Source organism: Elgaria multicarinata, chromosome 10 (genome assembly GCF_023053635.1).
Source record: "Elgaria multicarinata webbii isolate HBS135686 ecotype San Diego chromosome 10, rElgMul1.1.pri, whole genome shotgun sequence".
Taxonomy (NCBI): Eukaryota; Metazoa; Chordata; class Lepidosauria; order Squamata; family Anguidae; genus Elgaria; species Elgaria multicarinata.
Genome location: NC_086180.1, coordinates 52,003,834 through 52,014,964, shown reverse-complemented (window position 1 = coordinate 52,014,964; position 11,131 = coordinate 52,003,834). Strand labels below are relative to the sequence as shown.

At 40.8% G+C, this 11,131-nt stretch overlaps 1 protein-coding gene across 1 annotated transcript in view; it reads left to right on the top strand.

Annotated features, from left to right (window-relative positions):
* Positions 1–2,500: 2,500 nt before the first annotated feature.
* The window catches only part of CTSO (cathepsin O), a 12,243-nt gene continuing 3,612 nt past the window's right edge, over positions 2,501–11,131 (top strand). Inside the window, exons 1-6 of the mRNA XM_063136146.1 lie at positions 2,501–2,839; positions 4,441–4,549; positions 5,587–5,726; positions 7,090–7,257; positions 7,818–7,939; positions 9,903–10,066. Coding sequence (XP_062992216.1) covers positions 2,675–2,839; positions 4,441–4,549; positions 5,587–5,726; positions 7,090–7,257; positions 7,818–7,939; positions 9,903–10,066 — 868 coding nt within the window. The 5' untranslated portion in view covers positions 2,501–2,674. The remainder of the gene's footprint in view (positions 2,840–4,440; positions 4,550–5,586; positions 5,727–7,089; positions 7,258–7,817; positions 7,940–9,902; positions 10,067–11,131) is intronic.

The following is an 11,131-nucleotide window of genomic DNA, read 5'->3' as shown; positions in this document are numbered from 1 at the left end:
AAAGGCTAGTTCATTACCACCACTGCTAAAAATGAAACACCGAGACGCCATGATCCCTTCCTAATAAAACGTAGAAAAAGGAAGGTGAGGCAGGGCGGAATTGCCCTAGGCCTCAAAGATGGAGAGGGCCACATAAAACATTGAGGTTCATCAGACAAGCGTTTTATCGCATGCTCACTAGTGCCCATTTCCGGATGTGAGCACGTCCTTTAGACGACCTCCGCCTCCCATGCGCCTCTCACTCCTTTTTCCGTTGCAAAATAGACCCCTTTTAATCCAACTTTTTTTTAAAAAAATGGAATGTGCCATGATCTGCTGTGTGCAGGAAAAGTAGTGTGATACAAACAGCCCCTGAATGGGCCACTTTGTCTTTCTTTACTTCCTCTTTCCCCAGGGTAGAAAGAGGAAGTAATGAGGGACAAAAGCAGCAGCAGAGAAGCGAAGTGACAGTAAGGAAATGCAGTTTCCCCCCATGTAATGCTCCTCATTGATGAACAAAAGCCTAAAGAAGGAGAAATCCGCATACCCCCATCCTTCTTCCCAGGATTCAAATGCAAATGTTTTGGGGAGGTTTGACCCCCCTCCCAAATATTAAGGAATTCCCTGCCTCTGGAGGTCAGGCAGGCGCCAACATTGTATTCCTTTCAGCACCTCCTGAAAATGACATTATTCCAGGAAGCCTTTCCTTAATGACCAGCCATGATTTACTGTACATTTTGCTTCTTTTAAAATCTATTTTAAAGTGTTTTATTCTGTTTTTATTTTATCTTGTACACCGCTCTGAAATTTTGAATGGGGAGCGGTATATAAATATTGTAAATAAATAAATTTCGAGATGAAAGGGTGGGAGAACCCTCCCCTTTGGTGAGCACTTACACTGAGGTAATTAAATGTGTATTTTGGCCCTCAGAGCAGTGTTTGAGGAATCCTATGAGGTGAGTTCACTTTTTTTCTCTTTAAATGTTTTATTGTTTCAAAACACAAACAAGCAAACACCACAAACAACAACAAAACATACAAAATTAAGACGGACTTCCAATTTTCTCCACAGCAAAAATATGTAACAATATTTTCTCTTACTCTATAATTACGAAAAAAAGAAAGTTCCCCTCTTTCTTATCTTAAAGTTTTCTTCTTATTCATTGAAGCCACAAAAAAACAAGTCATTTTTTCTAGTTCCCGCAAAAAAGACTATAAGAGGTTTCCATTTGATTATAAACCTAGATGTTGATTTTTCTCTAATTATTGATGTAAGTTTTGCCGTCTCCGCCAACTCCAACATCTTCACCAGCCATTCATCCATTGTTGGTAATGTTGATCCTTTCCACTTTTGTGCATATAATAGTCTCGCTGCCGTTATCATATATAAGAATTTTTGTTGTTTATTCGTTCAGTCGTTTCCGACTCTTCGTGACTTCATGGACCATCCCACGCCAGAGCTTTCTGTCGGCCGTTGCCACCCCCAGCTCCCCCAAGGTCAAGTCTGTCACCTCCAGAATATCATCCATCCATCTTGCCCTTGGTTGGCCCCTCTTCCTTTTGCCTTCCACTTTCCCTAGCATCAGCCTCTTCTCCAGGGTATCCTGTCTGCTCATTATGTGGCCAAAGTACTTCAGTTTTGCCTTTAATACCATTCCCTCAAGTGAGCAGTCTGGCTTTATTTCCTGGAGTATGGACTGGATTGATCTTCTTGCAGTCCAAGGCACTCTCAGAATTTTCCTCCAACACCACAGTTCAAAAGCAGCTATCTTCCTTCGCTCAGCTTTCCTTATGGTCCAGCTCTCGCAGCCATAGGTTACTACGGGGAATACCATTGCTTTAACTATGCGGACCTTTGTTGTCAGTGTGGTGTCTCTGCTCTTAACTATTTTATCAAGATTTGTCATTGCTCTCCTCCCAAGAAGTAAACGTCTTAAGGCTCCATATATCCTTTCCACCTGATTGTCCATTAAACCCAAAAGGGAGTATTCTGGCTTCAATTGTATATTGATCTTTAATATCTTTTGAATTAGAGAATGACTTTGTTTCCAAAAGTTTTTAGGTTTTTTTACAAGTCCACCATATATGATAAAATGTTCCCTCTTGTTGTTCATGTTTCCAACAGGTTCCCGAGCCACCTTTATAGATTTTGGCCAATTTCGAAGAGAACATATACCATCTATACATCGTCTTATAAAAAATCTCTTTAAGACTAGAACTTAATATAAACTTTAAACCTTTTGACCACATATTTTCCCATTGTTCCATTTGTATATTATATCCAAAGCGTTAACTTGAAGGGAAATTAATTGCCCATAGGCAAGGGGTTGAGGATCAAAATTAAGAGGAGAAATTTGCCTTTTGCAGTGCCCAATTTAACAGCGTAGAAGGGCTAGAGGCGGGTGCTTGGGCCTCTCTCACTGTCCCCCCCCCTTCCCTCTCAGCTGCTCAAACTGCTTTCAAGGGGCATATTTGGGACTAGAAGTCCTTGTTGTCCACACAACTGCTCCAGCCCAGCCGAGAGGCGCTGCAATTGCGGCTGACAAAGCAGGTTGCTCTCTGGCCTTCGCCGCCAGTCGCGCAGGCCGGGACGCAGAGGAGGGGCCAGCAAAGTGAAAGGGAAATCCGACGCCGAGCGCGTCCCCAAGACACAGGAGGCGGCGGCGGCGGCGAGAGGGTCTCCAGCCGGCTCTCCATGAAGCTGTGGCCGTGGCTCTTCTCGTGCTTGCTTCCGTCCCTCGCGGATGGCGCCTGCCCCGAGCCCGCCGAGGCAGGAGAAGGCGGCAGCGACAACCCAAAGCTCCCTTTTCCCCGCCCCAGTCCCGGAGGCAGCGCGGGGAAGAAGGAAGCTGCCCTGCGGGTAGGTACCAAACATTGTACCCAAAAGAGGCCGCCGCCGGCGCCCACTTGGCGGGAAAGCCTCTCGCGCTCCCAATCCTGGCGCAGCCTCACACGGCACTGCAAGACACAGCCCTATGCATGATTAGACCGGCTTGGGGGGGGGGGGGGAGACGGGACAACGGGACTCCTACAGCTGCCAGCTTTTTTTTCTGTCTAAACATAGGGCCGTGAGTGGAGTTGTGTTGCGACTATGCCTTTGACCGGACGAAGCTCCGCATCGACCTCCTTTCCAACATCTTCCCCCACCGCCCTTTAATTCCCCCCCCCCCCATCCCGCTCACCCTCGGGGCGCCTTGCAAGAGCTCACAGGGCAGTGATAGAAATCAGCTAAGTTATTGTAGTAAACGACAAGATTAATTATCATCTTCCTTCCTTTATGTGTATGCTGCTCTGAGATCTCAGTGATATAGGGCGGGATACAAATGTTGAAGCAAATAAATTAAACTTTTCTGCATTTAGGGTGCAATGATATGCATGTTAAGACAGACAAAAGTTCCTACGAATCCCAGTACGCCAACCGCCCTAAATGCAGTAAAAGTACAATATTGTTTAGACAGCACCAGCCTTGTACAAGGAACTTCATAGAGTCACCCTGGGTGACTTGTGGGTGTTCCCAGACGAGACCATGGCCCTGTCTCATTCATGGAATTTTATGTGGGGAGGGATACAGACTTCGTTGTCTTCCCCTTGTCAGCCTCCTGACACTTCTTCCATGGTTTTTCCTTCGCTCATAAAATCTGTTAAAGAAAAATAAATGCTGCACAATGCTTTCTGATTAGTCTCCTCCCATATATACCTTCCCAGACATTAAGAAAATTGTCTGAGGCCTTCTTCCAGGTGCCCCACTCAATTGAGAGAGGCAGATGGCCCCTAAGGAGAGGGCCTTTTCATTGGTAGCACCCTCCCCAGAGAGACTTGCCTGGCACCTACCTTATGGTTTTTCCAGGACCAGGTAAAGACTCTTTTTATTCTCCCAAGCATGTTAAGAACTGTTTTTAGTGCTTTTAATACTGTATTATGCTGCTAGTTTTAATTTGGTTTTATGATGTTGTAATGGTCTTATTCTTTGCTGCTGGTTTTATTCTGCGCTGTTTTTTGTTTGATGTATTGTACACTGTCCAGAGAATTGGACAGTTTAAAAACACAGTGAATCAATAACAAATACATAGGTCCCTGTTTCCAAAGAGTTTACAATTTTAAACAAACAGTGTAGAAAGCAACAAAAGAAGAGGAGGGAGAGACATGGTTCAGGAAAGAGGGATGTGGTCATTGCAGTTAGGAGTGCTTGCTTACAGTTGGGATAAAAAATCCATGTAGAAAAAGTGGTTTTGAAGTATTTAAAATGTATGTACTTAGATCTCTCAAAAATTGACACATGGTGAAAAGTTGCTACTAGTAGACGATTTTCTCAAAAATGTTGAAACACACCTATTTTTGTTCCCATGGCACAAGTTGCATCCATGTTTGTTAATAGGTCTTGGTCTTGTAAGTATTTGGCAAGCATGTAGACAGATATGGCTGCATTTCAGGAGAATAATTCTTTATTATTATTATTTTCAGGAAACTGTTAAGAGAATTAAGCATTTGAATTCATTATCCTCCAGTGACAACATTACTGCTTTTTATGGAATAAATCAGTTTTCCCACTTGTATCCTGAAGAATTTAAAGGTACAGATGATGATGATGATGATGATGATGGCAGTTCAGTAGTCTCCCTGTCAAACTCTTTAGACTACAACCTGGCAATGCATTTAATGATGTCTGTAGCCATCATTTTCTCTATTATACTCTTTTACTTCATATTTAATATAACTGGATCTAGGACAGACCTGGTAATTATGCAAAACAGGCCTCTTGCACAGAACAAAGATCCTACAAACCTAAATGTTACTAATAAATCAGCTCCTAAATCAGGAGAATGCAGTCTGGAATTAGCCAGTATTGGAAAGTAGACAGTATGAATTGGGCTTGCTATGTCATAGAGCCAACTAGCGTAATTACTAAAAGAAAAACAAGAAGTCTCATGCAAGCAAGTTGTTGGGTGAAAACTCTTAACATTTGCTAGGCAACCTGTCCTGTAGAACAGTTGTTCGGTTAGACCTTGGGCCAGTTCCTGCCTTAGCATCAAGCCCACACATGTCCTCTTGCCTCCTCCTATCATCTGCTAGTTTTGACATTTCCCCATTACATGTGCAACAGGGAACTGGTTTAATGTGAGTTTACTAACCAGGATATTAAGGCTGCAATCCTATACCTGGGAATAAGCTCCATTAAGCTCAATAGGACTTGCGCCTGAGTAGACATGTATAGGATTGCACTGTAAACCATAGTTTGGACCTTAATATCCTCATTAGTAAATAGCATTAAACCACAGTTCTCCATTTTGGATGCAATGGAGAACTGTGGTTTAAAAAGACCAGGATCTGAGCATGGTTACCAAAAAGTTACAGGAGGTGATGAGGTGAAAACACTGGTTTTCAGCTTTCTTAAACCAGGAATGTTATGTCCAAACCAACCTCTGGGGCAGAAAATACATCTGTCAACCTGCTATTGAGATAAAAATCTCACTGCTTATTAACTTGATGGAATTTGATCTGTATTCGCTAAATGAAAAGGACACAAGTGACTTGCTTTTAGAAAAATATCTGAACTGGATATAGTTGTGTAAAAACCAGAAGATGATACATCTTTCTTCTTCTTTAAAGCCACTTATTTGCAATGTAGACCTTTTAAAGTTCCCAAATATACTCCAGGAGTTAGACTACAGGGAACAGAAACACCCTTACCAGCAAAGTTTGATTGGAGGGACCAGAATGTTGTTACACAAGTGAGAAATCAAGGAACAGTAAGTTTTTTATTTCATTTTAACTCAGTATGTAGGCTTTAGCCTTAGCTAGACCTAAGGTTTGTCCCAGGATCGTCCCAGGGTCATCCCAATGCATCTAAATGACACACAGGGGATCCTGGGAGCAGGCAGGGACAACCCTGGGACGATCCCGGGATAAACCTTAGGTCTAACTAAGGCCTTTGTTCAGACATATTCTCTCAACTCTGTGGCAATAGAAATGAGGGCTTCAGTGTCTTTGTGATAGTAAAATGAGGACTTCAGTGTCTTTTCTAGACAAGAATATGTCTCCACTATTGTCATGGCAGTGGCGTAATAACGGAAAATAAACACTCAAGGAGCAAGAGACATAAGAGAACGACAGTAGACCAATAAGATAATTTTATACAGTGTCTGTAACCCAGGTATATTCCCGTGTTAACTATACATAGTCTTCATCAGAACTGATATGGTTGTTATGACATTGGTATGTTTGTTTGTGTATCATCAAGAGCTTTAATTATAAACGTATAAAATTAATTGGTACGATTTTTTGTTTACCATCAAGTGCCTTATTTATAAACACGGTATAAAACTGTATTGGTCTAGTCAGTGCTGTTTAGTCTCTTGAGTGGTATAATAAGTCATATATTTATAGCGCTATTTCTCAGGTTTATACACACTATGGGCACATCTACACCAAGCAGGATATTCCACTATGAAAGCGGTATATAAAAGGCAGGAGCCACACAACTCCTTGGTATTGAAGTGAACTGACAACTGTTGGGGCCCATTGACACAGACCATATACCACTTTCATACCACTATATCCCGCTTGGTGTGGCTCCTGCCTTTTATATACTGCTTTCATAGTGCAATATCCTGCTTGGTGTAGATGAGCCCTGACTTTTTTATGACTCACAGCTAGTGAGAGAGCTGAAGTGAAGCCTTTGTAATTTTAGATTAAGAAAGCACTGATGTCTATCCGCTCCTAGTGACATTATAAGGGATGGGTTGCTTTAGGGAAAGGAACACAGGAATTATCCTAACAGCATGTCATATTTATTTATTTATTTATTACATTTATATACCACCCCATAGCCAAAGCTCTTTGGGCGGTTTACAAAGTTAAAAAGTTAAAAACAGTGAACAATAAAAAGTATACAAAATTTAAAACCATCAAATACATAAAAACAACGGTATAAAAACAACGGTATCCATTTAAAAACAACAGTTCTAGATTAAATACAATCTATGCAAAACTATAAAATATATGTACCAAATACACTATTTTAAAATACTTTATTAAAAAAGAAAAATGGGAAGGTATGGGCAATAACCAGTGTTGCTGATTATTGGTTTTGTTGTGCTTTTTCCTTTCCAGTGTGGTGCCTGTTGGGCTTTCAGTGTTGTCAGTGGAATAGAGTCTGTCTATGCAATTAAAGGGAAAGTTTTGGAAGAACTCAGTGTACAACAGGTCATTGACTGTTCTGAGCACAATTATGGTTGCCAGGGTGGCTCGACTGTTGGTGCTCTGAATTGGCTGAATCAGGTATTAATTTCTTACAAATCTGCAGTCTCTGTAAATTAGTGACAGGTTTTTGTAATAGTAGTAGTAATAAAACTTGATTATTTCAACCAATGGTTACAACAAGCATAATAAAAACAATGCTAAAACAAAGAGAGGAAGAATTTCAGAGTTGTCAAAAACATTGACCTGTTGGATTTGACCCCAGAGGTCTGTCTAATCTGGAATACTATGTCCTGCTGTAGTCATCCAAATGTCTCAGCGAAGGTCACAAACAAGGCAATATTGGCAATAGCTGTAACCTGTTGTTTGTCTCCAGCATCTGGTGATCACATGGCCTGTTCAGACAATACTTCTCCCCCAACAACCAGATGCAAGTAGAGATCAAGAGCAAATCTAGGGCCCAACCTGATCCCCTTTCTGTCCATAGAATGTAATGCCTGAACAAAGTAATTGCACATTTATTTGAATATATTATCCTCACCCATTTTTGTGGACCCTGCCATGTAAAAGGTTACTTGGTGACCATAAATATAGTGGTATTTAGTAACCACAAGTCATTGGTTTGATTCATCTTCTTGTAGACACGTTTGAAACTGGTGAGAGATTCAGAGTATCCTTTTAAAGCTCAAGCAGGATGGTGCCATTACTTCAGTCCCTCAGTTTTCGGAGTCTCGATCAAAGATTATGTTGCACATGATTTCAGGTAACAGCTAATAATTAGTTTATGTGCTCATTTTTTTCTGACTAACTCAGAACTTATATATACAGAACTTTGGATATATTCAGCAGCAGTCTTAATCCTGTCCATCTTTAGGGTTTGGAATCTAAAATGTGACCCATGACTGCTGGTTTTCCAGGTAGAGAGAATTCTATCCATTACACTTGTATAGTAAATTCATCTACTATTCTCCTATCCCTACACAATGCAGATCAATTTATAGCAGCTATTGATTGCAAATTGGAATAAATTTTAATGGAGGACAACATACAGCAAATGCTGTATCTTCCAACAGAAGTAGATGTGATATACAAGGAGGCAAATATGTGATACGTGTTTTATTTTCCCCATAAAAAGTCAGTACTGCTTGCATTTCCCTTGCAATGTGTATACTGTTTTTCTCATGTGATCAGAACAAACAGTGGCACAACTTGTAAAAGCAATACTGTTATTTGAGGTTATTTTACTGGGTAGTAAGCAAAAAGTGTTCATAAAAAAATCAGAATAGGAAAACAAGTCTCAAATGCTTACAAACAGGTAGAAATCAACTGTTATCTCTACTTAATTCCATGTATACTAATATTAAATTAGAAAAAGAAAACCACGTGTAAATGCAATGCATTTACGTGATTCTTGTTGCTTTTTGAGATTAATATATTTTTACAAATACCTTAAATGCAGCTTTATTGTGATGACTGTTGGTGATTTTCAGATAACAAGATACATAGAACAGGGAAAGAGTTCTTCATTAAAATAACACTTAATGAAATTGGCAACTTCAGTAGCTATAAAAAATTTCTATCAATACAACTCTTCACAACTAGGGTTCCAAGGTCATTATGGTCCTAATACCACAAATTGCTATGAATAGTTAAGAGCACTCTCTTAATAAACTACCATTTTATTACACATCGCTCTGAAAAATCACTTTAAAAACTCTCGAATTTAGGTAGAGACATAGGTCTCTACCTTCTGTGCATGTCCCTAGGCTTCTGTGCATGTCCCTAGCTTGATGAGGAATTGGAGGTGCAGACAGGTACTACTTGTACAGTTGCAGAGACAGAATAACACTGCCCAGTAGTTGGACCTATGAGCAAGCTATGATAGCACCAACATCAGTTGTTCAGGGAGAAGAAAAACAGCATCTGGAAGATTCAGCACCTCACACACCCCAACTCACACACAAACTCTAGTGCCTAATGCTGATGTTGACTGTCTGACTGATATTGTACAGGTTGCCTTGGCTGTAGGATGATGCCAGAATTAAATCCAATGCTGCAATAGTGGACATCTGTTAGGGCAACAAGTTTTTTGCCCTCTCATCTTTCCCCAGTAACCTTCTGTGTCACCTGAAAAACTTCTCTGGAAGGTTTCCCAGCCTCCTGGAGCAGACTTGAGGGCATGTAGGGGTCTGGTGAGGAAATCAACCCAAAGGCGCTAGGTTATACTAATGCTTAGCAGCCCACTGCATGCATATAGCTGGGTGAAGTGGGCCAAGGGCCCTCTTACCTTTTCTAAGCAAGTGACCAATGGAATCACTAACATGTATTGTGTCTTCATGCTCCTTGCTCTGAACCACACACACACACACACACACACGTATATAGTTGGAATGAAACATAGAAGTGTATCATACCTATATTTCCTGATTTATTTGAGCAAATAAAGATTTCCGCATAAGCATTTTCAGTAGTTAGTGTCACATTTTACTAGCTACATTTGCCAGTACAATTGGTCTGCTGATTTTTAATGTTCATAGATAACATCTTTGACAATTTATTATTTCTGTTGACTTAATCCAAGGATTATATCATGGACCAGGGACGACCAACATCTTTATCCTGAGGGGCCAAAGACTTTCCAGCAAAGCTGCTCAGAAGCTGTTTTATTTCAGGCTCTTGATGGCAGATTGCTTTCTGACTATGAGGGATCTTTCCCTATCTTTCAGTGGCCGGGAAGATGAAATGATGAAGATGCTGGTTGAACAGGGTCCTTTAGTAGTGATTGTCGATGCGATTAGCTGGCAAGATTACCTCGGTGGTATCATACAGTATCATTGTTCCAGTGGAGAAGCAAATCATGCTGTTGTCATTACTGGTTTTGATAGGACAGGTAAATTTTTAATCTGCTAATTATATGATTATAATGGTTCCATCCCAACCAGGTTTGTTCAGAAGTAAGTCCCCCTGGTTTCAGTGGAATTTACTTCCATCAAGTAAGTACAGTCTAAAGTTCATTAACAATTATAAAATTTTAATGTTCTGCACATTTAAATACCGCACAGGAATGCTCTTCAAGTTACAACAAAACAATGTTTACATTTTTTAGACATGCAGTCCAAATCCTGAAATCAGCATTACTGCATGGATGAGCAACTTGTAGGCCAAAAATCTGGAAAGCCACAGCTCCCATCAGCTTTATCCAGAATAACCAATGGTGAGGTATTATGGGAGTTGTAGGCAAAAACATCTGGAGAGCCACAAGATGCCCACCCCTGTACTACTGTTTGTATCAGTAAGGATACATTCAGGCTGTAGAACGGCCATACTGCTTTCCCTAGCTTGGATTCACTGTGGCTAGATCTACACTACTGCTTTATAGCAGTATTGAAGTGCAGTGATAACTGTTGGGGCACAATCCACATTCCATATACTGCTTTCATAGTGTTATATCCTGCTTTTTTATTTCACATATGCAATAATTTGACACAAGGTGTAGATCTGGCCTGTGTGATGCTGGGGGAAACTGATTCTGTATTGACTTGGAGAGCTGTCATAGTAGGCTCTTGCTTCAGTCAATAAGGAGCTCTAAGGAGCTCAGTATTGGGTTCCTTGTGCACATTCTCTCCCTGGGTAAATATTCATATGCACAAATTAGATACAAAATTGCAATTATTTTGTATGAGACTAAATTAAGGCTACAGTCTTTTCCCTGCTGTATTCCTGTTGATCCAGCCTTTGTGTTGTGATACTTATACTCTCGCATTATGTACTTTTTGTATCCATGCATTTAACACACACTCGTGAAGCACTATAAGCTGGCTGGCTGCCTGGGACTCAAAGCATGCATTGCTTTTTTCTTTACTCTGGTGCACAACCTTTTCAGCCCTGAGGTCCACGCATGCCCACCATAATACATTCATGCATGCACACAGGATGGACTCCTGCCTCCATTACT